Below are 27,386 nucleotides of genomic sequence, written 5' to 3' on the forward strand. Positions count from 1 at the left end.
ATGTTAGTGTATGAGTACACACACACACACACAAACACACACACACGTACACACACACTTGTATCTTGAAGTTTCTATTGTTGTCTGTTTCATAAAGCACATACTTTGTAAACACATGCATATGATTATAATTTAAAGAATAGGTATATAATTAATAAGTAAATTATACTACACATAAATTTGGTGTGCATGCCAAAATTATATTACTGATAGAGTATACCATCTAAAAAGTTTCCAGACAATAATCTAAAGCATTTCTTATGGAATAATTTTGACTTATGAGTAGTACACAGTAAATTCTGTTGAACTGATTACAATATTTTTGTGCAGCTAGTTTCATATTAGATAAACATTTAAAATAAACAATCTAACTTGAACACATGAATTCAAATAAAGTTCCCTTCAGAATGCTCACCATCAGTGTCTATATCTAAATATCTGTGTTGCTTTCATTATGCCATATCAGTGGTAGAACTAATCTTTTTTTGCAATTATCTTTAGCTTTTTAAAATATTTCCTGACTTCAGACCTTCATTCTTCCATGGTCATTTTGATCTTTAGAAATAAGATCATTTGAACCCAAGGCAATGAATAAGGAGCATAGTCAAAATATCATTATTTTTCTTTTTGTCAAAAATACCATAAAGTTGCTTCCATTCCAGGACTGAGCATGGACTTCCATTTGGGATAAAGAAGGGGGATGCCAATAAAGAGCTGAGGAGGGTGAACCATCAAAAAGAAATGAAGCTGCTTTTCTTGAGTGACTCATAAACTGGCTCTAAGAATACTTCCAAAAGCAAAGTTCTCACACCTCCCTCCGCAGTGGTGCATCACTGCGATTAACCTGTCCCCTCCCCACATGGCAGCCTGGACACACAGCCTTCATTTCCCATAGAAGTCCCACTATTTTAAAGTATTGTCAGAAGCTTTGTTTGAATACAAAATGGACACATTTTCTATGCTTACAGTTGCTTAAAATAGCAGAGTTTTCCAGAAGGCTGGCACAAAGCTAGAGGAAGAAGGAAACCAATGTTTTATGTAATGCCCACGATGTGCCAGGCAATAAGTGTCACAATTTTAAGGGGTAGGTTATTTGCCCCAATCTGTAGATGAGGAAACATGCTCAGAAAGGAAGTAAAATGTGTGAAAGTCACACAGCTAGTTGGTGGCAGAGATGAACCCTGGGTCCTTAGACTATTTGTCCCCAAAGCTTGTGTTGTTTCTGCTGCAGCACATCACACAGTATAGACATGTCATCTACTATGGACACATGTAAGTGACTTTTCCTGAAAGGAGTAAGGACAATTAGTGAGGTTCTGTGTAGACAATTATGTGAGTTCTCCTTTAAGTTGGAATAATTCTAATTCTCTTCTGTCAGGTGATTGGGATATTTTTCCATCAACAAGGAAAACTTGAATGTTCAGTGAAATAAAGTGGGGGCAGACAGTTATCAGTGCCTCATGGTGGTATGGAATAGGCAAAGGATCAGGGTCACTACTGGAAGGTGTGGGAAAATGAACATACATGTACAGAACACGTGGCATGTGGTAGAGCCTGTGTTTGGCATTTCACAAGCAATAAGGATGGTGGTTAAGGACAAGAGCCTTTGAGTCAGATAAACCTAACTTTGAGAACCCAATGCTCATGTGTTCAGCTTTCTGACATTGAGCAAATTTCTTAATCCCTCAGCTTCAATTTCTTTAAACTTGAATAATACTGTTTATAGTGAATAAGAATTAGACAGAAAACATGTTTAAAGGGCTTAGCAGAACTCTTAGTGTGAATTAATTCTCAAAAAAATTCTGTTATTAGTCACTTTCACAAATGTAAACCCACTTAATTCTTGTAATTACTGTGCTGTAATTTATGGGGATCTAAATTCTATGGACGAGGAAGTGTAGATTATGAGGGTTTAAGAAACTTGACCAAGGTTACAAAATGATAAATGCTGGTATATATGTTGGAAACCATATCAGTTCATAACAAGTCCTTGTCCTTTATATTTTTCTCTGCTACTCCAAGGAGGCCTGTTGAAATAAGGAATGTCCAAACCTGTAGAGAATTTTTATAGGACTTTATTTGAGCCAAACTGATGATAGTTGCCAGGAGGAGCAAGATCTCAAATAATCCAGCGAATAACAGTGTGCAGTTTCTTTTATGCGTTTGAGATTAAGGATGGAATTTAAGGAAGGTTACAGAAAGGTAGGAGAAATCAAGGCAGGGATTGGATTATAGAATAGTTAAGATTATGTGCTCTCCTGGGGGTGGTCTGCTTTAGAAGGAGGGATCTGCAAAGGGATATTTCGAAGATGTGAAAACCCAGATGCACAGAAACAATGAAGCTAAATAGACTGTGCTTTAAGGATTTGACTTCTTTAGTAGCATTGATATGTCATGTGCTATGAAGTCATGATTCTCCAAAGTTATTTCACAGTAAGGATGCAAAGGAAGCAGCGTAAGTGGATGAAAAGACTGAAGGAGAAGCGAATCGTTACCTTATAGCAGGGATGGGGAACCTTTTTCCTGCCAAGGATCATTTGGATGGTTATAACATTATTCACAAGCCATACAGAATTATCAACGTAAAAACTAGCCTGCCATATTTGGTCAAACATTTAATCAACTCACCCCTATTGCCTTGGCAGGGCCAGACCAAGTGATTTCGTGGGTCTTGTAAGGCCCTGGGGCTGGACGTTCCCCATCTCAGCCTTATAGTGTCAAATTAAAATTCAAGCTCCCAACACTACTTGCTCATTTTAGACAACATCCTATATAAAAGCAGCACTGGGGAAATAATATGTTCCTAAGGATAAATCAATTGGTTCCTGTTATATTAAACAATCTGTACACAGTTTTATAGCAAGAATTCTTGATTTAATGGGGAGTGATTAGAATTAATCAAGTGTTTGGAACCATGGATTGGAGGCCTCCCTAATGGCTAACACGATGCAGGTTACCATCTCTCTGGGCATGATGGTTAAGCCTTCTGGCTTGGAGGAGGAATGGAGCTGAGTTCAAAATTTAGCGCCACCTCTTTCTACACTTGTGCCTTTGGGTAGTTTCTTTGGTGTTTGTGCGACTTCACAATCATTTTTCTAAAGTGAGAAAAAGAATAAAAAGACTAAGTTGATTAGCAGGGTTAATGCATTAAGACTCAAAACATGGCCTACCACATAATAAACATTCAAAAATGTAACCTATCTTACTTGGTTTCAAGGGAATCTGAATGTTGGGGGAACTAGGTGTTTTCTGAGGATATTTGCATGGATTTGTATCTGTTGTTTTATCCCATAATGTAAGGTATTCACTGAGCTCAGTGTTTAGAGAAGCAGAGGGTGACCAGAGAGTGATTGTGGTACGTATGAAATGCTGAATGCAGAGTTTGAAAGCATCTAACGTTTTGACAGTGTGTTTCACGGTTGTCCTTTCTGCCTACTCCCCAACAGCTAAGTGTGACCACACATTTCAAGTGGGTCTCAGCACCCCCGGGTGAATCAGCTTTTCCAGCTGACTTTTTCAAACCTCTCCCCTCACACCTTCAGCTCCCCTCTCAATTCTTCATGAAACTCCTCCTCCATCACTAAAAATAGCAACTGAAATAATTACTTTATCTTCTCGCCATACCACATGCTCTGCCTTTTCTTTACACCTTTATTCGTATCCTGGATCCAGACCCTCTCACTGACTCATGGAATCTACTCCTGAAATGATCTCTTTCACTCCTGAGTCCCCAGTTCCCCAATCTTGAATTATTCTTATCAGCATAGACCATGCTGTAACAATCCCATCACCAGAAAATCCTCTTGAGCCTATTTTCCAGTTGCTGCCCCTTGTCTCTGCTCTTCCGTAGCCTTCCAGTCATAAGACTCTCTTCAAGTCTGAGGAATGACCTTCTCTTGCCAAATTCATGGTTTTTCTTGCCGGGGCTCTCAGCATTTGGCCCAGTTGAGCACTCTCTTCTTTTGCTTTACTTCCCTGACCTGGGTCTCTGCCTTACACTGTTCCCCATACACTAGACTCATTCTCGCCTCTGCGTATGTTCCCTGCCACCACTGGAGTCTGTGCATGGCTAGTTCCCTCACCGTTTTTAGGTCTCTTCTCTCCAGCTGCCATCTCCTAAGAAAGGCCTTCCCTGTGCTTTCTTTGAATGAGCCATCACCATCTATCCCTATAGACTTTTGTATCTGCTAACTCTGGTTTTTTGTTTTTCTTCACCAGCTGAAATATTATATGTTTCTTTGGGGGTTTTTTCTTTGTTTACATATCTGGTAGGTCATCCAGTGACAACATGAACCCCTTAAGGACAGGGACTTTGTCTATTTGTTTCTGTTAAGAATTTGAATAGTCTTACCACATAGTAGACACTCAGTAAATATGTGCTAAATAAATGAATGTTCCTGAAACCATTTTCCAATTCCCCCTGAGAACTCCAGTCCACTGCCTAGCCATCGTAGACAAACATCTCAATGGTTAAATTTTCCTTCTGATTCATGACTGAACTTCATCTCTTGTCACTGATTAAAAGAGTTTATTTCCTAGCAGACCCACTCACTACTTCCACTTTAGTTAGTGAACAAGCTTGTCTTCCTTCTTCTCTAATGAACTAACACATCTCTGCCTTTGTCACTAGTCTACATGTGCTTCAGGTCCCAAATGGGTAACTGTTCCAAGGACTTCAGTTCTTTAAAAAGAAAAGTCCCCTATTAAAACAACAACAACACATAATTGCTTTTTCTCCTGAGATATTTTTATATTGTGTCCCTAGGGAAGTATTCCAGCTGATGGCCCAGTACAGGGCAGAGGCCCATAGACAGACAGTCTGGCTCCAAATTTTGCCCTGTATTAACATAGTATTTAGATATAGAGAGCTGCTGTACTTGAACCTGACTTAGTCATATGATGGTAACATCCGGTTTAGAATCACACATTTAAGGGGCAAAAGTTTTTCATTATTTTCAATTCTCTCTCTCTCTCTCTCTCAAAACAAATGTCTTGGGAGTAGTTTCAGTATTTTAATAGAGCAGAGCACAGAGTAAGTTGGCAGAAGTTCAGTTTGCCCCATATTAAACTCTGCTGTAGACACTTTGAACCTATTAGAACTGTTATATATGTAAAATATGCATCAGAGCTTCCTGTCGGTGCCTTTATTATCCCACTTTTTTCCTCTGTCCAAGTTTTCACTATCACTTAATTTCAGACCCTAAACTCAACACTCCCTACAGGTAAACTGAAAAAAGGCAGTAACTCTTGATTCATAAGGTGCCCATATTTCTACAAACATCTAATGAAAATGAGCAAACATCTCTATATAAACCTTGGGTTCAATCCAGAAGTATATTTAACTCTCAAATGCCTGATAAAACCATGGAATTGCAGGCGCCGGCAGCTCTTTCACAGTAGTCTGGCAAGGCCCAGCGAGCCCAACACTTCAGAGACCTTTCTAAGGCAACCCCCACCAAATCCCTGCTCATCTTTCTTGGATTCTTACATCTGTGGGTCCTTTAGCTAGAAAAATGTGATACTGTAATCCACTTACTTAGAATCAACTCTCCCAAGGACTTAGTAAGATGGGGGGAAAGAAAGTAAAATTAGATATTTGAAAGTCAGCCCTCACTAGACATTCTCTTAGAAACTAGATTATTACCTCTTACAGGCATGGTTTTCCTTGGCTTGTGGCATAACTATCCTTAGCCTGTCTGTGCTAAGCCTTTGGCATGGCAGATAAAACCCCTCCCTTTAGATAAGCCTTGCTCTTTGGAAACCTTGGTAAAATACAGCTAGTTTACACTACGGCAAACCGCAAACCTAAACTTTCCTCATTCACAAATAATATTTTGCCAAAGTGCTTACGAAGCCCTAGCTCTCCCAGAGTGTGTGTTGTGGGATTGCCATAGCTTGATAAACAAATGAGCAACCCCTTCAAGTGCCATGGAGTTGCATTTCCACTGGAGCGGGAATGCTCAAACACAGTTTTCACCATCCCGTGCGCTGTGCTTACTTGTTAGAGAATTATTGTTGGTTTTCTAAAAGTTATATTTGTTTGTGTGCTTATCAGATGCACAAAATGCATTTTTCGTGGACTTTCCTATCACTGCTGGGGTAGCATAGAGAGTTATGTACTTCAGAAGCGTGGAATTGATGAAAGTAACAATCAAAGAGGAACAGTATGTTTTCTTTCATCCCCATAAATCTGATTTGTCAATGCAAAGAATGTGAGGTCTAAACATAAGAAAGTCAATAGTTTTACTTAAAACTTAAAGAAGAAAAACTGGCAAATTGTAGGATAAGAATTTAAGCAACCCAATCTTGAGAAGAAAACCTTTTAAAGAAGACATTCTGAACCCCCATGTGAAATATATATCTTTAGGGCAGTAATCATCAGAAACATACGGAGGAGTGTGGAGCTCAGTTTTATTGTCCTGCATCAGTGAACATTCCTCAAAAGCACAGAGCGTCACTAATGGAATTATATGTTTTCATGCTATAATTACATTTGATTTTTCCTGATATTTTTGTAGACATATTGTTCATGGTCCCATGACTATACAGAATATTTACAAGTTTTCTATGTTTTCAACCTATGCAACCCCCAACCCAAAGAGAAAGGACTTTTTTTACACAAAAAAGACAAATGTATATTTTTACAACTTTTATTCAACCTTTAGAGATTTTCTTTCAAAGACAACAACAAAAACACGAACAACATAAAGAAATAAGAAAAAATAAGAATTCTATACTTGAAGGAAGCAGAGCAAGAGAGATCCCTCTGAATTCAGAAAGACTTTGAGACCAAAAAAATAAAAATAAAATAAAATAAATAGAAAAGCTTTATATTTTTGTTCTTGTTCTTGAATGACTCTTTTTGTATAAAATGGAATTGATTTGATCTTTGGATATGTTTCTCCAAATGATCCCGACACTGGAAGACAGATGAACCTAGCAGTAGAGTCAAAGTAGAGTCCTCCTTACTGAAGGACACAAGACCAGGATACCATCAGGGATGTGAACAATGAATATCTGTTTTCGAGAAGAGAGAATCTTGAGCTATGAATTCCATAGAAGTCTCTGAGGAAGAGATATAGACAATTAGAAAATTATGCTGACATTTAACATATTCTTACTGTCCTTTCTTTCTCTTCTCCAATATCAAGTCTTGGCTTTACTCAACACACCTCAGTGACCTTTTTCTTTTCTTAGCTTAGCACTCAATTCCTATTATCTAGCTCTTAATCACTACAAAATATGAGGTGACACTTCAAATATATTTACACTCTAGGGCAGTGATGGCGAACCTATGACACGCGTGTCAGAAGTGACACGCGAACTCATTTTTTTGGTTGATTTTTCTTTGTTAAATGGCATTTAAATATATAAAATAAATATCAAAAATATAAGTCTTTGTTTTACTATGGTTGCAGATATCAAAAAATTTCTATATGTGACACGGCACCAGAGTTAAGTTAGGGTTTTTCAAAATGCTGACACGCCAAGCTCAAAAGGTTTGCCATCACTGCTCTAGGGCATCCCCCTCAAAGCATTATGGAAGGAAGAATAGGAAGAAAATTAGTTGTTGCAGCATAGGTGTAGAATGAGGAGGGGCTTCTATTTGCTAAGTGAGATAAGTTCAGGGGTGTATATGAATACTACTGGGCCCGACCTGGATTGTGTATTTTATCATAAATTAATATCAAGTTAGCATTACATTAAAATACATTTCTTGAAATGTCATTTATTATACCATTGAAAACACAAGTTTGGTACTCACTCCTTAAATTCTTACAATCTGGCTCCTGGCCAGCCACTCAACCTAAATCATCCTCTGAGGTCTTCCAAAAAGACTTCTCAGTCAAACAAATAGTATTCTTCTAGATTTGTCAGCTTTATTCAAAACCATATTCTCCCTACTAACAGGCTCATTCTGGTCTCAAATTCTGAGGGTTTGTTCCATCTAGGTTTTCTATTTTCTGTATCTTCAGGGTCATCACTATTGTAGTTCTCTTTAGAGATCATTCCAACTTTGATCATTTAAACACCGTGTTTGAACATGAATTACTTCCCTAACCCAATCCCTACACCCTCCTTACTTTTTAGTCTTTCGCTTCTTGATGCCAGGCTTTCAACTGTAGTTGGTCATGGTAAAGTACGAACTCTAGTCTTGTTTCTCAACCCTTTGCAGCTGTGTAACATCTTGGTTTCTATAAACAAAAAATAAGTCACTTGACTCCTTACTAATCCCCATACTTTCATTAAACTTCTAAGTGTATATAATTTCTACATAGATTACATCTACTGAATTAATAATTCCTTTCATTATCCTCAACCCTTCTCTCTTTATTCCTAGTCAAATGCAGGTTAGACCAATCTATACACTCATTGCAGATAAATATTGCCTGTTGATCAAAATGAAGTTCATAATTAAGTGGTGGTTTCACCGTGCTCCACCAGCTCTTCGTATACTGCCTCCAGGTGACATTGTCTGCTCAAGTCCTGCAAACATCCAGTAGACCTACTTTTCTCCCAACCCTAATTCTTATGTATCATTCTTTAAAGGAAATCCTTTCTTATTTTTAACAAGTCTGTAGCATTGTTCAGTATTCCATCCAAATACACTTCTCCAAAGGACTGTCCATGGAGTATATGTAGACTGGATCCTCTCATAAACATATAGATTTATGTCAAAACTTTCCCTAAATCATTTTTATGTGCACATAAATTCCTATAAATTCAAAGATGCATCTGTATACTTATTATGTCTTAAATGAACCCTTTGGAAAGGTACCTTTTTAGGTAGTTGGGAAATCTTTTGAATCTTAAGTAAAAATCTGTTGTCATCCCATCCCCACAACAATATGCACTTAAAATATGTTTAATAATAACTGTAGTTACTGAAATTTTACCTCATTGTACGTGTATTTTCTTCTCAGGATCCTCCCATGGCAGTAACCCTTGGACTCCGAATGGAGGAAATGATTTTTAATCTTGCTGATACACATTTATTTTTTAATGATTTAGAGGTAAGAATTTTAAAAGGTAAGAATAGTTGTATCCAACTATTAAAATATTTGGATGGTTTCTATAACACCAGATAACCTCAAGAAAACTTAAAGATAGAAATTTAGCATAAGAGAACAGTAAAGTTCCTGTCAAGAGGAAAATAGTATATATAAATGCAAACAAAAGCTAAATTTAGTTAACGAATTGTACATATATACTGGCACATAATTAGAACAGAAATATCTCAGATCTGTGTGCGCTCAAATATACTGTTCCTCATCCTGTTAGTGTCTCAAATACAATCCATGTGCACTTTTGGAATTAGCATTAGCTTTTTCGGGATATAAACCAGGATACTCTTTAGGTTAATCACTGGACAGTAGTCTGAGATGCTATTCATGGTGCTAACATGGATCATTACATTTTGTAGATAACCTGACACCTAATTTTAGACAACATCATCATTCCTCATTTCCTCCCCTTTCAGATGAAACACTGCTAGAGCTGATTATATAACACATCTGACTGGTTTGATTCCACTTATTTAATTTCACTGTTTTTTTTTTCTAATTTATTTTTCCATTTCCAACCTCAAATGAAGAGAAAGTGAAACAACAAAATGAAAGGACCCAAGAAAAAAATAGCCTCAGAATAGCTGAATAGGTCCTGTAATAGGTATATAATCTGGGTGTTAATGATCTGAGTCATTAGGCATTCAGACAATAAAATTTGAAATAACTGAGTAGCTTGGGCACTGGACCAGGAATACTTCCCAGTCAAGCACCACAATGCTGGAAGAGATTTCTCTTTCTTTTTTAAAAATGTCATATTTAAATTTAGTTTTTTATCTCATGGTTTCACAGTAGAGTAAAAATGTTTGTCTATATTATGAATAAAGAGGGATATTTTTAATTACTGAATCCTTCCCACTTTGTGTTCAACATTATTTTATTGGACTTTCCATTAAATAATTAACAACCTCTAGAAATTAATATGTTTATCACATTATTTTTCTAGGGGTGGAATTGTAGGGTTACAAGCATAAAAATTATGTCTAAGGTAACTGCTAGCTAAGTGGTAGAACTGGGATTTGGAACTCTGGAGTCTGGCTCCAGAGCACATACTTCTGCCCCCGCACCCTGTTGAATTCACAGAGGCGTGTGAGAAAGAAAAGCCAGGTTAGTCAGTGTCTTCAATGAGATGTTTTTTAATTGCAAGGTCTTAAAATCCAGTTTTACTCACAGTTGAGACACAAGAGCAAAAATTGTGTTGTTCAGTATATCTGATAAATGTATGTTCTGGAAACCTGTGTAATAGCATTTTGTTGTTTTCTCTTCGGTGAGTCGCTGTTTTTACTGGATAATAAAATTATTGTCTGTTTAAAACAGTCGCTTTTTTTTCTTTAATGGACATAGGAATGATTAGTATTTCTAGGCATGTGTTTCAGTTTTATTATAAGAAATAATAATCACCTCTCTAAAACCTGATTTAAAGTAATCTTACTACTGATCCCTGTCTAGTATACAGAATGATTTTATATATATACATGATAATAGGAAACACATTTTAACCTTTTTGGAACTTGAATTTTTATATAGACTTATAACTTCTTAGGTTGGTTTTTCTGTTGGTTGAAATAGATTAGCCTCATTATAAAGAGAATTTTAAGATTATTAGTCCTTCAAAACCTATAAAAAAAACAAAAAAGGAAGTTTTGTGTGGTTTTATCCAAATTTCATAGTTTTTATTTTATTTTATTAATTATTTTTTACTAGAAATAAATGGACTAAATGACCCATTAGCTATTTTACTGGCACATTAGAAGACAGATGGAATAAATTTGCCACCCAACTTTTAACAGAACATAAAAGAAAGTGAAAGTAGCATATAATGAATTTGCAAATGCTTTTGACATGAATATTTGCATATCACAAACATGTGCTCAGCTATGATGCTTTAAGCATTTTTTATTTTGGATTAGGTACTATATAAAATATTTTTTTAAATGCCTGGAAAAATCTCTGGTAGAAAAATTAACTGAGAAGACATTGGTATTGACTTTCTTCCTATGATTACAGCTTGTTAGTTGTGTTTAGAATGTGATAAAAATTTTATTTGACTTAAACACTAAAACTTAGTATCCAACAATCCTGTACTTAATTTTTGTAAAAAAAAAAGTGATAGGGACTCTTGAATATGAATTGATTGAATTCTCATACATGCACACACACATACACACACACACACAACACATACACACCACACACATGCCACATGCACAAATGCACATTCAGACGAAGTGCCCAAGGAAACTCAAAAGCTTTTCCTGACTTAAGTGAGGTAAATACTAAAACTAACAAAATCTAAACAATGGCTTTCAAGATCATTCAGTAGCGTTACATACATTTCCACTATCCTTCCACATCTGATTTTGAAAGTCAACTTTACTTTCACCCAATTTTTTATTTCAGTAAACCTCTTCTAAGCAAAGATTGTTATGGGTTTCATAACTGATATTACACTATTTTTGTTTCTGACAAACAGGAGAATTCCTCAAGAGAGGAACTCTATCATTAGCCTGTTATGGCCCCTCCCTCCACTCTTGTGTATTTAATCTCTCAAAGGTTTCTTTTCTTAACCTAAAAATCTAATTTGAGACTGAAATCCTTCAATAGATACTGTACCATATGTAGTAAGTAGCAGCTGCTTTCACATAATTCTTTAGAAGACACAAATTTAAATCCCCCTAATAGACACTTCAAGACATCCTGCCCAACTGCAGAGAAGGCAAATGTTCACACTACTCCCCCGAAGAAGAGAATGTTCTGTTTAAACACAGTGTTATTTCAGTTAGAATAACTTCCAGAAAAAAGGCACCAGGGAGTTCTGGCTCACAAAAGTGAGAGAAGACTGCTGTGGATTACAACTGATAAAGATCAGCGACAACATTGCGGTCACCTTATAAAACAAAATTAAAGAATTTAAGATTAGTTCCAGAATTATCCCAAATGTTTGAGTTTCTTATACTGAAATTTGTTAAAACCAAAGCATTACATTGTTTTTAGTATTTCATGTTTTGGCCAAGATGATTCCTGCAAAGTTCCTCTGAGTGAAAACTAATTGAAGAACAATTATTTTGATTTTTCTAAAAATGTATGTGATTGAAATTCAGGTTGCTTTCACTGGAGTGTAATTCTCGGGCAAGAGTCCAGAGTCAACAAGCATAGCTAACTAGGCATAAATTTAAAGAGAAGTTCCATTTGGAAAAATCTCAAACATAACTTCAAATATGGAGCTCGTGGTCCAATAAGTTTGATATACTGATGTCCTCAGGAGTAAAAAAAAATGAGTTTTGAGGCAAAATGTATAAATTAATCATGTGAGTTAATACTTTAAATGTCAGAGGAATTTCTTTAAAAATTAGGATAAGAGGATATTAAATATAGAAATAACATCTAATTGCCAGGGTAATTAAAAAATTTCCTCCAAACTTCTTTTGGATATTATTAGTTTTTTGTAAAAGAGAGACATGGAAATTATTTACCTGTTGAGAGATTTTAGAACTTAGTTGGAAATGAGCAGCTTCACCTGATGCCATATCAATGGTGTTTTAATTCAGTCTTCATACTTACCAGGAAGGTTACCATCTCTAAATAAGAAGTAATCCTTGTCATCTAGAATTACTTTGCTGCCTCCATTTCCTGGGGGAAGAAATTTATTTCCAACTTTCATGCTAACAGCTAACTTGTTAAATCTTTCCACTCTTTCTTTTAGAATCCAAAGAGCTACTACTATTGCTTGCAGTACTTTTCCCTGAGATTTTTCTGGAAGCAAAATGCCCTTTTTGGTTAAAGTTTGGGCTGTACTCCTTGCAAAGAATACTCAGTCAAAATGAGGAAGAACCATTCTAAGTGCCTGTCCTGCCATGCCTCTCATGGCCTCAGTTCTTAGCTCGTTCTCTCTCCCTCCCCTCCACTCTTGATATAACTATCTTCTTACAGTTCTCACCATCTAGAATATTATTTCATATCACCATAACTTTATGTTCAAAAATTTAAATAACTGCCTGGCGAGGGTGGCTAAGTGGTTGAGCATCGACCTATGAACCAGGAGGTCAGGGATTGATTCCAGGTCAGGAATGCCCGGGTGGCGAGCTCAAACACCAAGTGGGGGTGTGCAGGAGGCAGTTGGTCAATGATTCTCTTTCATCATTGATGTTTCTATCTCTCTCTCCCTCTCCCTTTCCTGAAATCAATAAAGTTATATTTTTAAAAAAGTAAATAACTGTGGTACTTCCGTCAATACTGATAATATGTCTAGACTTCTGCCATTTATTCAACAAAGAATCATTGAGTGACTACTCTGTACCGGATTGTGCCTTTAGTGGGGGCATATCCAAGTGACCCAAACATCCCCTGTGGGAGCTTCCAGTCAGATTAGCTTTACTGAGCCTTCTCTTACCTGTGACTATAGGTAGAGATTTATTCAAAATTTACTAAACCCATAATTTATGTAAATCCTATGAACCTTTAAAATTAATTCACATGTATTTTCAGCTTATGTACTAAAATTGTATTGATTGGGCTAGTCTTTCAGGTTTTGTATATTTTTCAAAAGCCATTGTGGAAAGCTAGAGATGAAATAGCAAAATTTCACTACCAGATATTTTCAGGTCCTATAATGAATAAAAATAATAGCTGGAAAGTTTTTTCTTTTTACTATGGCATCCTGTTTTCAAATATTATAATTTTTAAATTGTTTTGAATAGTAAGCATTATGTATACAGTCAGAATCTGTGAGTATGACAAGCAATTTGAGGGGGAAAGAAGCCCAAAGAAGCTAAAGCATATTTATTCTGAGATTAGTATCCTAGCCAAATTTCACCCTTTGGTCAGGTACTATTTCACTGGAACTTTGCAGATTATTTGAAGATAGACTAGTAAAGAACAGTAAAGAAGAACTGAATTCTTATGCAGAAAAGTTACCATTTGTTCTGAGCACACTACAATTTAAATCAGGTCAATTGTTGGGTGTACATACCTACGCTTTATTTTCCTCTGAGTTTGTAGCACATTGGATGTGGTAATTCTTCATTATTTCCCTTTTACTTTTTAAGTATTTTTTTATTTTTAAATATTTTAAAACTTGAGCAAAAGAAAAAAAGAAAATGTCACCTTCCATGGTTATTAGCTTTTTTCCTGTGTTAAAAGACCAGGTCTTTTACAACAACACCAGCATGAATTCTTTCATGGTGTCCCAGGCCTAGCACAATGCAGGAAGTCATAGAAATCTCACAGAGCACCTTATTCATTGAGCCCCTCTGTTTCTGCTCAACAAATAATAGTAACCACCCGAGGTGCTCAGACCAAACAATTTTGTGTATCTTCAGGTTTAGCTTGGCTTCAATACTTAAGCATGTACAGCAGAAATGGGGAAATGGCTGAAAGGAAACACCAGTGATTATTATGAAGACTCAAAAGAGAGTTTCTTATCAATAACATTAACACTAAAATTATTTTTTAAGTTGCCCACACGCCATATGTTCTCGGACACCTTTTTATGGCATTCTTCTGGATTTAGATTTTAGAGAGTAGAAATGGTACCATTTCTCAGCAGGAGAGAATGGACAAATGCTGCCATCTTCTGGCCATAGCCTGATTGAAATGGGAAGATGGAAAAAACATTAAGTATGGTGAAAAGCATCATTTGAAAATCAAATAACTCTTCCAATGTTTTTAACAGGAGTGTGATCAAGTTCATATAGATGATGTCTCCTCTGATGATAATGGGCAGGACCTAAGGTAAGCCGTGGCTTTTAGTACGCTATTTCCTACAGAAATTCAGCTATGGAGTTTTGCACATGTAATTATTTCTTTTATCTCTTTTTAATATATTTTGGGTGTTGCAGTACCTACAGTTTTGCAACTGATGGCTTCCATGCAGCTGCAAGTAGTGCAAACCTTTGTTTGCCAACAGGTGTAAGAGGAGGGGTTGACTGGATGAGGAAGTTGGCTTTTCGTTACAGAAGAGTAAAAGAATTATACAACACCTACAAGAACAATGTCGGAGGTATGTGTGGCTTTTTAATTCTAATAAAGGCACTCTAGATAGAGGTAGAATTTGAACTGTAGTACCATGTTCCATATTAGAGATTGGCCTACTATGAAATAAGTTATCAAGAGCTCATGTGACCTACATTGAGCCAAAATATTAAGTTTCTGAGAGTGGGTAGAGGGGATGGAGACCTGACAGCAAAATAAAACGTGCAGCTCTGTCAAGGGCATTGGGAATTCATTATTCCCAGGCACTTGATCAAGACTGACAGCAGAACATTTAATTTACCTTCTTCAGCTATGATGCTACCAGTGAAAACCAGGCAGAGGGACTTATGGAAGCAGAGGGACCTATGGAAGCAGAGGGAAAACCTGTTTAAAGACGAGAGCTCCAGTCATGGAAACAGAGTTGTTAGCAAGCATTGCTGGAATCCTACCAGAAATAAATATAAACAAGTGCTTTTTTTCATTTTGAAAACTTTAAGAAATCTCCCTTCCTTTCTGAGATCAATTTTAAAAATATATTTTAAAACCTGTGACTTTAAAACTAAGATCTTGAATGTGCTTCTTGATATCATAAACCTTGATGATCTCTACTATTAGGATCAATTTTAGGTCAAGATCCTAAGATTAGCCATGAGGTCACATAAAAGGTTTCTCTCTGGGCTTTGTTTTTCTTTTTTAAAAATGAAAAAAAAGAATGATGAATAAGGAACATAAGCCAGAATTAAAATTGAATGATACAACTAAACATACTTGTGCATACTATACATATGTATATGCACATCCACATACATGTCATTGAATACAATATAGTAAATAAAATGTTTATCCATATTAAACACACCTATACTCATCATGAGGGTGGAACTGTGCGTCCATTCACCTATATCCCAGTGCCTTGCTAGCCTTAAGATACGTAACAGATGCTCAATAGATACTCAGTAACTATAAAAGAAGAAAAAAAAATACAGACCCTAAATAATAATGTTAGACACCATAAGGAAGGTTACATATGGATGACCTTCATTTCCAAATGAGCAATAGGCCCTTGCAGGCTACTGACTTGCCCGGAATTTTAGGAGGGCAACTCAGGTTTCCTAATTCATTCTAATGCTCTATATAAGACACTTCATAAAATCAAGTAAATAGGTATTCTATTTAAAATCAATTGTGGGTGATATGTTTAACTTTAAAATAAATATCCTTTTGGAAAATCTGAATTTTTATAACCCAGGTATGTTATTATTTCCTTCTTGAAGAGTATTATTGAAATTATTTCAAAGTTAACAAGATTACTAATAAATAATCATATATCTTAAAAAGTTTAAACAATGGCATGAAAGTCCATTTCTTTCTTTTTTTTACAATTTGAAATCTTGCCTTTATTTTTCATTGTTGTAAACACTTTGCCAACATCACAATTTCCTGTAAATATCATAGTGGCTGCATATTGTTCCATCATAAAACCATGACACAACATATTAATTTTTTTCTTCCTTTATTGATTAAGGTCTTACATATGTGTCCTTATCCCCCCATTGCTGCGACATGTTAGCATCTCTAGATTGGGATAAGGACTATATATGTGTTCCCAGTATTCTGAAATACAATTAAAATAAGAATTTTTCTTTGTAATAGATTTACATGATCTTGTTTTGCCATAAAAGGAAGGACTTAAGCAAAAAAAAAAAAGGTATTTTTTTTTATCATAACATCAACATAGTTTCAACCATTGCCTGTAACTGTGTCATAGATTCAGGATTTTCAACACAATTTTTAACTTGGCAAAAAACAAAATATTTCTGACAGCTATAGTACAAATATTAGAAACATTCTATAAGCTACATGTGATAATGCCATCATTACTGTTTCAGAGTGGTAATGGTTGTGGTTATTAAGAAGCTAAACATTTTCAGACAGCCAAAGCATTTGAGGTATGGTAACCCTTACAGGAGGCTGGTAGATCCTGACCTCTCCTCCAGACCTCTTGCATCACAGCCTTGGAGTGGGACCCAGGCAGGGGAGTGGTCAAAGCTCTAAGGTGATTAGCATCTTCTGTGCCAGATTCTAGGTTCAGTGAGGGCAGAAACTGTGACCCATGGCCCACTGTTACACTGTTACATCCCAGTTTTCAGCCCAGTACCTGATATCTAGAAGTTGTTCAATAAATACTTATGGAATGAATGAATAGATAATCAATTCTGAAATGAAGGATAATATTACTATAAATCAGTCTCTCTCTCAATTTCTGATATCGGCTGGAATAAAAATAATCTAACCTAGACAGAAGGGAGACCAAACGAGGTGTTCCTGGATAAGGTTCATCTCCTGACCCTGCCTTGCTTTCGGTGTTGCAGGACTGCTTGGCCCTGCCAAGAGAGACGCGTGGCTGCAGCTAAGGGCCGAGATTGAAGGTTTGACAGACTCCTGGCTAACAAATGCACTTAAGTCTTTATCAATTATTAGTACTAGGTAAGTGGTGTTGTTGCAGTTTCTATATATATTGTATTAAAGGTATAGTCTTACTAGCACAACATACATAAATATGTTTTACTTTCTAGACTATTATAGTATTTGAAGGGACTGAACAATTCACTGTGTCCAATGATTTTCAGTGTGTATGTGTTTTGGGGTAAAGGATGAGGGTTGCTGCCTCTCAGAATAACCAGGAGATCCCATCTCTCTACCCTTCTCTCCTCATAACCACTAATCCCCACAGAAGAGCATGTGATTGCTAATTAAAAAAAAAAAGATATCACTGTTGGTGACGAAGTATAGGAGATGATGGCAAAAATAAAACCACTGTCTATGCAAAGAGTGGATGTTTTAAGTCTTTATGTCATTGTAGATCATATGCATGACTTAATGCATCAAAAAAATGAAGACAAAAACCCAGCTGGCCTAGCTCAGTAGTTGAGTGTCCACCTATGAACCAGGAAGTCATGGTTTGATTCCCGGTCTAGACATATGCCCAGGTTGCAGGCTCAATTCCCAGTGTGGTATGTGCAGGAAGCAGTCGATCAATGATTCTCTCTCATCATTGATGATTCTATCTCTCTCTCCCTCTCCCTTCCTCTCTGAAATTAATAAAAATATTTTTTTAAAAAAAAAGGAAGAGAAAACTCTTAAAAAATTGTAACCTTTGTGTTGTTTGAACTACACAGTGAAGTACTAACTTGTTAGTGTTAATAATAGTATTGAATAGACTTATAACTAGTTGAACAGCATGTGCCATAAATGCTAATGAATAAAATAATGTAAATCTGGAAGTCATAGCTAGCAAGGTGAGGGATGAGTCTTTGTACTATCCTGTTGCTTAGTTTTGTTTCTGAGTAAGAGGAGTAAATAAATGCATGCTTAACAAATTGTGGATAACACAAAATTCAGCGGGGAAAGAGGATGTTTGGGCTGGTTGAGTCAGCATACAGGAAAACCTTGGCAGGGTAGAAGGAGAGTCCAATATTTGGAACATGGAAGTAAAGGAGTGTGTCAAATCCTGCACCCGGTTTCTAGCCACGGGCCATGACCAGCAACTGCACTGATAACAGAAAGGCTAAGTGGGGAGGGGAAAGGCAGTGGCCCCCGGGGTCAGGCTGGGGAAGCCAGGACAGAGTACTCTGCCCAGATGTGGGCACCACATTCCAATGGGCTGTGACATATTTGAAGCCTCTTGTTTCCAATGGCCAGAGGGTTTAGGCTGTGGAAACCACATGAAAGGAACAGTTGGAGGGAGGAACCACAGAGTTTAGTCTGAAGAAGAGTCATGTGTGGAACAATAATACCAATTCAACTACTTGAGATGTTAGTCTGAAAACAAATCACATTTCTCTGTGTCTGTGAAGGAGAGAATTAGGACTGCTGAGGAGGAATCCTAAGAAAGGGTGTTCTTGCTCCATGAGAGGAAGAATTGTCACAATTAGAGGTTGCTTTTATGATGATACTTGCTGCCCTGAGATCTCTGTAACTGGTGGCACAGAGACCAAAGGTCAAGAAACCTGGGGGGATGAGGATTCCTGAGGCCCTGAAATTCTGTATAAAACATAGTGGAATGTGTATGTCTCGGGGGAAGAGTTCAACAGCTTTTATTATTTTTAAAAAGAGGTCTTGTAGATAGTTAAAAACCAAAGGTTATGACATTATTATATAGATTCTATGTGTGTTATACATAATATAATTATACTAGAGACCCAGTGCACGAATTTGTGCACAGGTGGGGTCCAGCCGGCCTGCCCCAATGGGGGCCAATCGGGCCGGGCTGGTGATGGGGAGGAGCCACGGGTGGTTGGCTGGCCGGTCTGGCCCCAATCGAGGTGCTGGGGGCCGATTGGGCCTGGATCAGGCTGGTTGGCTGCTGGTCATTCAGGTCGTTCCACCATTCTGGTCACTGGGCTTTTATATATATAGATAGAGATTATTATTGAGGCCAGGTTTCTGAAAATTAATATAGAGAATGTTTTACAGCCCTCACCAATATGTATTAAAAACTCATGATACAGACGAACAGAGAAAGGTCCATAGCTATGTGCCATCTGATTCCCAGTTTCACAGATGTGGCTGTGAGCCCCTCCAAGTAGGATGGCTCAATTTCCCATAGTCTATAAGGAGGACTACTGTCCCTTCTTCCTGGGTCTCTGCCTCACAGCAGGCTCCACTCTCTTGGCATTTCCTTTTTCTCCCCACCCCAGTACTACCATGAAAGAGATAGCTATAAATTGCAGAATGAGAGATTCTCACTCTCAAAGGGAGGACCTTTGAAGAGGACTAAAACTTCGGCCATTTATTCAATTGCTCTTTATTGTCGCTGAAGAGGAGATTCAGGGATTCAGCCCCTTCTGTACTAAATAAGGATCCCCTCCAGGTTTCCTTCTTCAGGATCCATCATCTGTGCCATTTCTTGTACAAAATCCCAAAAATCCTGTCACCCATCCTATCACCCTCTTTCTGCCAATGTCCTCTACTTTCCCAGGATCTGAACACACAAGGACTTAGAGTCTTGTCACCCTAACCAATACCTGCTCTGGATACATTTAAAACTTAGAGTTAGGCCATCCTCCCTCTCCTAACCTAGCCATGGCTGCTAAAGGCTGAGGTAGGTATTCTCTGAGGTTCCACAGGGACCTGACGAGACAGTTATTACAGAACACATTTAATATTGGCAGCTGTCTTATTTACTTGTCTCTGTATCTATCTTGTGATCCAGAAGGCGAGAAAAACACTCCATTCATCTATGACTTCTTTTTGCCCATTTTCTTCTATTTCCCCATTTGGGGATATATTTCTACCACCTGCCATGGTGCCTGCCAGGTAGTAGGCACTCCATAAATAACTGTTGAATAAATGGTTAGATTATCAGGTGCTTTTTACTATGGAACTGAGACGACAGTGATAGTTTAAAATCTGTACTCATAGAGACTATTTAGTCTTAGAAAACAAATATGTGTATTTCCTCCCTGTCTTAGGAGTAACTGCGTAAATGTCTTGGTAACGACAACCCAACTGATCCCAGCACTTGCGAAGGTTCTACTCTATAGTTTAGGAGGTGCTTTCCCCATTGAGAATATTTACAGTGCAACTAAAATAGGTAAGAAAATTATTTCTAAATCGGTATGAAATGTGTTCTCTTCTGTGTTTGGGAGGATTTTCTTAATTCGAATCTGCATGATTCTCCATGTCATCAATTTTGCTGTTAGGATATCAAGCACATTTGGATAGCACTCAAATAACAAAGTCCCCTCCATCTTACAAATGCAGATTTTATAAAACCTGTTATCTGAACCCAGCAACTGGGCAGTACTGACTCATTTTATTATATACATATATATTTCATCATGACACATGTTTTCCGAATAATGCACAGTATCTCTAGTCATGGCATTTAATATTTTATTTAGCATGGTACATAGTGTTTTATCCTTGCATATGTAATCTAAATCTAACATAAAAATACTATTTTGGCAGGGGAGTGTCAGATGGCTTGAACTAGTGTCCTTAATTCCAGAAAAAAAAATAATTTCATGACTTAGAAAACATAATTGGAACATTCATAACACAGGAATGGCAAGAAATCCACATTTCCAAAAATGTTCAGTAGCAATCAAAGGATGACCACCTTGCTTATTTGTTAATATCAATTTGTGGAGTCATCTTTTACTCGAAGTGCCTTTCACAGACTAAGACTTCTAGTTAACTTTCAAAAACAAAACTTTATCAACTTCTGCCATCCTGAAAGAGTTAAATAAAACAGGTCATGTATTCTCTGTCTGTCAAGGAAATGCCTGGGGAAATAGATGGGTTGGGTAATGTGCCCTGAAGGTCAACAAACTTAGGCTCTGGCACCTCGACAAGAGAAGTTCAAAATCCTAAAATCCCTTCCCAAAAATAACCCGCCCTGGGCCTTGCAGAGTTTTGATATTGACACAGGCAAAAGGAGCCCTAGTTGCAGCTGTTTGGGGAGTGCAGTTAAAGAGAGCCCCAGGCTTTGAAAAAGTAAATTCTGCGTTGTCTTAAGCACTGCAGTTCAGAGCCCTGATTTCAACCCCATTCATTTTTGTATAAATGTATGTATTTATGCTAGCAGGATTAGTATATAGAATTTTGCGTTATGAAATATCAAATAATTTTATACCAGGAAAACATTTCTTCTAGTAAGGATAATATTTATTTATTGGCCAAATTATTTCTAATTTTTTATCTGAAAAAAAATATTTTTATATTTTCCTTTAAGTTAGTATTTTTTTTGGAACTATCAGATTAAGAACAAGTACAGAAGTAACCATGACTACATGAACATTCTGGGAATGAAAATCAGAGAATAATGCCAATGTTATAAAACTGAAGAACGTGTAGAGATCCTGCGAGTTGTCCCCATAGTGCAGTCAGTGGATATAGTGTCACCAGTGCTGTGGGCCACACAGCACGCTTTAGTACACTTAATCTGAGCAGACTAGCTCCCAGCCACTTGAAGAAAAAGTTATATGTTAAGGTAAATCCACATCTTAGTATTCCCTCTTTCCTAATAGATGAACCTTCAATAATTCACAATAATATTTTCAGCTGACCTGTCTATACTATTTAAAATTAACTGGCAAAAAATGCTACGTCTAATGAAAAGATAAATGTTAAAACTTACAGTTGTTTGCAAGGATGTTCAGTATAAGTGAATGATACTAACATTTTCTCTGGATCAAATGCTTGACCCTACAGCTTTTTTTGAAGCATGGAACGTATTTGTTTGATAGTCTGTCCCCAAGTAAAGACTTAAATTATTCAAACGTATTTGTTGATTTCATTAACCCAGAGGCTGCAAGCTAGTTTTAAGTGATTGATGTTCAAGAGAAATTAACTTGCCACTTTATATGAATCTTTAGGTTAATGAATGCAATGGCTGGAAGAATAAGCAGTGCATTGTTTTTCAGGCAAGGAAAGCTGTTTTGAGCGTATAGTGTCCAGATTTGGCACTAACATAACTTATGTTGTGATTGGAGATGGCCGAGATGAGGAGCATGCCGCTAACCAGGTAACTTCACTCTGAACTTTATCTCATTTATCTTCCAGGAAAAGAAAGTTGCTTTGAACGAATAATGCAAAGGTTTGGCAGAAAAGTAGTATATGTTGTAATTGGGGATGGTGTAGAAGAAGAACAGGCAGCAAAAAAGGTAACCTGTCTCAAACAATGTTGGTGTGATACTTCTAATGCAAGCTTTTTCGTTTGCATTCCTGTAGTTTGGCCCAATGGCAGCTTGATAAGTGATTTAAATTTATAGATGCAAAGCAGTAAGAGCATGAGAAGGTCAATACTTACATTCAAATAAACCATTTGGAGTCTAGCATTTTTTGCCTGAAATTTTACAGGAAATGCAGGAAAATTTAGTTATATTTATTTGTGTGTATGTGTGTGTGTATATATGTGTGTGTGTGTGTGTGTGAGAGAGAGAGAGAGAGAGAGAGAGAGAGAGAGAGAATGAGAGAATGGTCTATAAGAAAGATGGGGGAAATAACCATTTTTAAGCACGTGATTTTCACAATATAAAGAAGTTTAATGAGCTCCATACAAAATCATGGGATTCAGTTCTTACCCTTTTCCCCATCCATCCTCTATGCCATTTGTTCCCTGTGAGTGCCTGGTAGCAAGTATGCTCCCTGATGACAAATGCTGAGGTAGATTTAATAGCCGAAGGAGAAACTGTTAGGAGAAAATTTAATAGACACTACTGGAAAGGGGTGTACTATTCAGATCCTTTTGTGCCAACTTGGAGAGACTTAGAGGCAACATGCCTCACATCTTCTAGAAGCGTGTTGTCTATTTTGGTGAGCCACTGGTACGTGATTGGAGCCAAGCAGCTGGCTTTGAACATATTCAGAAGTTCTCCTAGGCCCTAGGTATTTAAATAAGCCTTTTCATCTGGCCCATATTTCTGAAGATATCAAGGCAGTTAAAAACCATTAAATGGTTGGTCCAAGATCAAAAGAGGAATGATATCAGGATTGGCCCAGACACCAGACTGTCGGTCAACACAACAGAGACATACTGCTTCCTTTTCTGAATGATAGCAAAGCTATCATCTAGCCAGGACAACAGTGATATCATTTATAAACAAAGCAAAATGATGAATTAATATTTGGAAACAATGACACATCAGCTTATATTGTCTCAATAGAAAGAATGCTGTCCTTTTTATCCTGAGGAGATTTCAAATCATCATCTAATAAAGCCTTCACTAAACACTCGCATGTGCTGAAGTGTTTACCTGATCCCCCCCAAATCAACATAAACAATTTCCTAGAAAAGTTTAGAGCTTTCATAAAAAGAGAAAGGAAATGATTTGTGTGTGTAGTCAAATCAAGCAAAATGGAGAAAGAGAACGAGTTCCCACTTTAAAAGGTGTGCTGATGTGTTTGGCAGCCATTAACACTCAGAGAGTCTGTGCAGGCTCAGCCTCCCACAGAGGGCCTGGGTCTTAATTAGCAGTCAGTGACCCTAGACAGCAACTGGCCCTTTGGACATTCTGTATGATGCGTCAGGGATGCAGTTTCCAGAAATGCAGCTTTCATTGCTGACTACTATTTGAAATCCTTCCAGTTGCACACAATAGAAATATCTTCTGGAGTTTGTCAATGTCCTGAGTCCATGTTGTTTTGATCTTCATGTTGATACCATAATAACTCACAACAAATAGCAGTCAGTGCAAGCCACTACAAGTGAACATTTTACATATCTTTTAGCCTATGTGACATTCACTTATATTTGGGTCAGGGCAATAAAATTCACTTTTCCAAACCAGAAACAGTATATGCCTTTGAAAATGAAAACTTATACCCTAGTTGTTTATGGTAGATTTGGTGTACCCGTTTCTTGTAACCTCTGTATTACACCTAAACCTTCAAGAGAAAAAGGATGATTCCAGGAAGATGAGAACCTCGGTCAGAATGCTATTTCCAAATGGTTGTTTATGTAGGTACAGTGTTGGTGATGGTGAAGGCTTATAATTCTATTTTGAAACACAGGTGGTTGGTTCCTCTAGTGACCATAATGCATGCTTTTCTTTGAATGTAGCTGTAATTGCATGTGCAGAAATATTAAGTACTGTTTTATTATTACAAATAGATCTGAGCTGAATGAAAAAAATGTAACTCTAGTGAATTTCTGTGTTTAATTTGATCTAAAAATATAGGGTGTTTTTTTTTGTAAAATGAAAAAGAAAATTCAAAGTTTAGGAATAGTAATGTAGTTGCATTCCCCCATAGAAATATATAATACAAACCATATTTGTAATTTTAAATTTTCTAGAAGCCGTGTTTTTTAAAAAAAGTAAAAACAGACAAAATTAATTTTAGTAATATATTTTAATCCAATGTACCTAAAACATTATGTCTCAACTCCTAACAAATATGAAAATTATTAATAAGATGTTTACATTCTCTTTTTTTACATTCAATATATATTTTGAACTGAACAAGCCACATTTCACGTGCTGAATAACCACATGGGACTACTGACTATCCTTTTAGACAGCAAAGAATTATGTAACAATAGTGATTATTATTTTAATGATTGATTTTATAATAAAATGTATTCTTCACTTTTTATACAACTGTATTTTCATTATACAAAATATGTTATATAAATATATATTCTATAAGATGCCATCATCCAAAAATTACAAGTAATGCTTTGTAATTGCTCTAGTACAGTGTTGCTTTTTTTCATTATCCACAATGGAGTTGTTTCATTCATGTTTTTTCTGAACACATCCCACTATGAAATTTTAAGCCACACAGATACCAGATACTGGTATATTTTTGTAGGACCACAAACCATTGTAATGCCTAAGAATGTTTGCCCCAGAAGAACCCTTTTTTGTTCCTTTGCCTGTTTCTCCCCCAGTGAGAATGATTGGAAAGTGCTTTCTCTCAATCCCACACCAGTGAAGTAAATTGGTCAACTCTACTGACTTAAACCAATTACTCCAGAAAAGTAAGAGAGTTGATCAACTCCACATTATTTTCAACCTTATATAGATCAACTTCGAATTATTTTTTTACATAGAAAGGGACTCACTCTTTTCCTCTCAGAAAGACAAAAGACCTTAGGCTTAGGAAGTTTATCATTTTAAATTTTGTTTTTAACTGAGAGATGGAACTTTAGGAGTGAGGTAGTGATTAAAACTTGCTTTCCATCAGCCACATAGGATTTTGATGCCCAAATTGCTTTCCCAGATGCTGCTGTTGATAATGATACTTTCTACAATAAATAGTAAACTACCTAAGAAACCTCTATATGTACTTTTCCTATCATCAATATCCAGTTCAGATCTATTTCTCTATTATTTTGACAATGCCATATTGATGCTACCAAGCCTTAGAATATGATCATCCCCCTCCTAGACTCCCTTCCTTGAACCTGGGTGGACTACACATCCTTGTGTGTACGGCTGCTTCATTGAGACCATAGTCATGATCTCTCTCCATCCCTTCCCCTTCTCTTTCCCATCCCCCCTCTCTTAACCACACAGCACAACATGCCCTTTTGGAGGATATCAAGTCACTCAGACCTCTTGGCTCTACATCAAGCACTGGAATTAGAGTATTTGTAACTGTGTTCTCTAGCTGGAGATCCATTTTTTTATATATTTCAAGTACACTGAATTTTATGTGTGATTCAATGCCTCTGGCTTTACACATATAAATTGTCTTAAAGGATGAAATCATATTTGGAATGAAAATTCCAGAATGAAGAATTCAGATTGCTGAACGGGATTAAACTTTAGTGCTACAGAAAGGAAGCTCTATGGTCTTATATTTACAACACTTTAATGGTTTAACACAACAAAACAAAAAAAATCTGTGGAGGTTGCTGGTACACACCGAATGAGTCCTAACTGGAATTAACAGTTTTAGCAAAGAACTCTTACCCTGGCAAAGCACCGACACGTGCTCCGTCTGACAAGGTGGTGTTCAACAACATTCCTCACAACTGGAGATCTTCTCAGCCCTGAGGTTTGAATCTGACTTTAGCCTACCTAGCCCAGAAAATCTGAATTGGAATGCACTCAGACTGTATAAGGACAATCCTATCTAGACCTGTAATTTGTGTAAATTATTGATGAAGATAATTTACTGTGACTTTATTAGCAGCTGACTTTGAAAGTGGATGCAATTTTTCTTTCATTTGTTCGGGAGGGAAGCGGGAGGGGAAATGGGAACCTAATATTGTCTCTTTTTTTTAAGTTTGGCAAACAGAATGTTCATACTGATGTGTTGTGCCTTAAAGATAAGACAGCATTTGTGTGTTACAATGTAACTTTGGTTAAAAAATCTCTGTAGATACTGACAAAACAAACCTTTGTGATCATTCTTAACATGACCAAATTTAAAATTCAAGCTATCAAAGCTTAATACTGCATCAGCAAGAAACTGAATATCTGTTGCAATAAGAAAACAATACTAATAAAACAAAGCTTGTGTTTTATTTGGGTTCTTAGTAATTCCAGTAATTGTATGAGGCAACTATTTGTGCATCCAACCATAAGCAGAAGGTTTGGGAAAGACTGTGGGACCTTTACTTAGGAAGTGAAGTGTACGTTGAAGTCCTGAGTACCCTTTCTACAGTTTTATTGGGGAAAATTAAGAGCCATATTCATGATGACTTGCACTGTTTTGATTGTGACTTTTTTATAAGTGTAAGTTGTGTAGAGGAAAATATTCTCGTAAAAATTATAAGCAAGTTTCACATAAACTTTCTTAGAATATGCCACGAACATGGCTTAAAATTCACATTGAGCAAACAAGGCTGAAAATAAAGCTAAGTGTATTTATTCCCAATGCCATTGCAAAAAT

General features: G+C 36.7%; 1 protein-coding gene and 1 pseudogene across 11 annotated transcripts in view; one reads left to right on the plus strand and one right to left on the minus strand.

Annotated features, from left to right (window-relative positions):
* The window catches only part of EYA4 (EYA transcriptional coactivator and phosphatase 4), a 229,639-nt gene extending 202,941 nt beyond the window's left edge, over positions 1 to 26,698 (plus strand). For 3 of the 11 annotated variants that reach the window (XM_070419250.1, XM_070419252.1, XM_070419258.1), the window contains 7 exons: positions 8,925 to 9,014; positions 14,737 to 14,795; positions 14,903 to 15,063; positions 17,408 to 17,522; positions 20,510 to 20,631; positions 22,466 to 22,566; positions 26,063 to 26,698. In XM_070419250.1, the coding sequence (XP_070275351.1) occupies positions 8,925 to 9,014; positions 14,737 to 14,795; positions 14,903 to 15,063; positions 17,408 to 17,522; positions 20,510 to 20,631; positions 22,466 to 22,566; positions 26,063 to 26,143 (729 nt within the window). In that variant the 3' untranslated portion in view covers positions 26,144 to 26,698. Of the gene's footprint in view, positions 1 to 8,924; positions 9,015 to 14,736; positions 14,796 to 14,902; positions 15,064 to 17,407; positions 17,523 to 20,509; positions 20,632 to 22,465; positions 22,567 to 22,604; positions 23,290 to 25,007; positions 25,058 to 26,062 lie in introns of those variants that run through there. The other 8 variants (XM_070419249.1, XM_070419251.1, XM_070419257.1 and 5 more) reach the window with 4 other exon arrangements.
* On the minus strand, positions 12,610 to 12,921 carry LOC139013058 (10 kDa heat shock protein, mitochondrial pseudogene; annotated as a pseudogene).
* Positions 26,699 to 27,386: the final 688 nt, after the last annotated feature.

Source organism: Myotis yumanensis, unplaced genomic scaffold (genome assembly GCF_028538775.1).
Source record: "Myotis yumanensis isolate MYYU_CA2020_CCGP unplaced genomic scaffold, mMyoYum1.0.hap1 SCAF_6, whole genome shotgun sequence".
In the NCBI taxonomy this organism is placed as follows: domain Eukaryota; kingdom Metazoa; phylum Chordata; class Mammalia; order Chiroptera; family Vespertilionidae; genus Myotis; species Myotis yumanensis.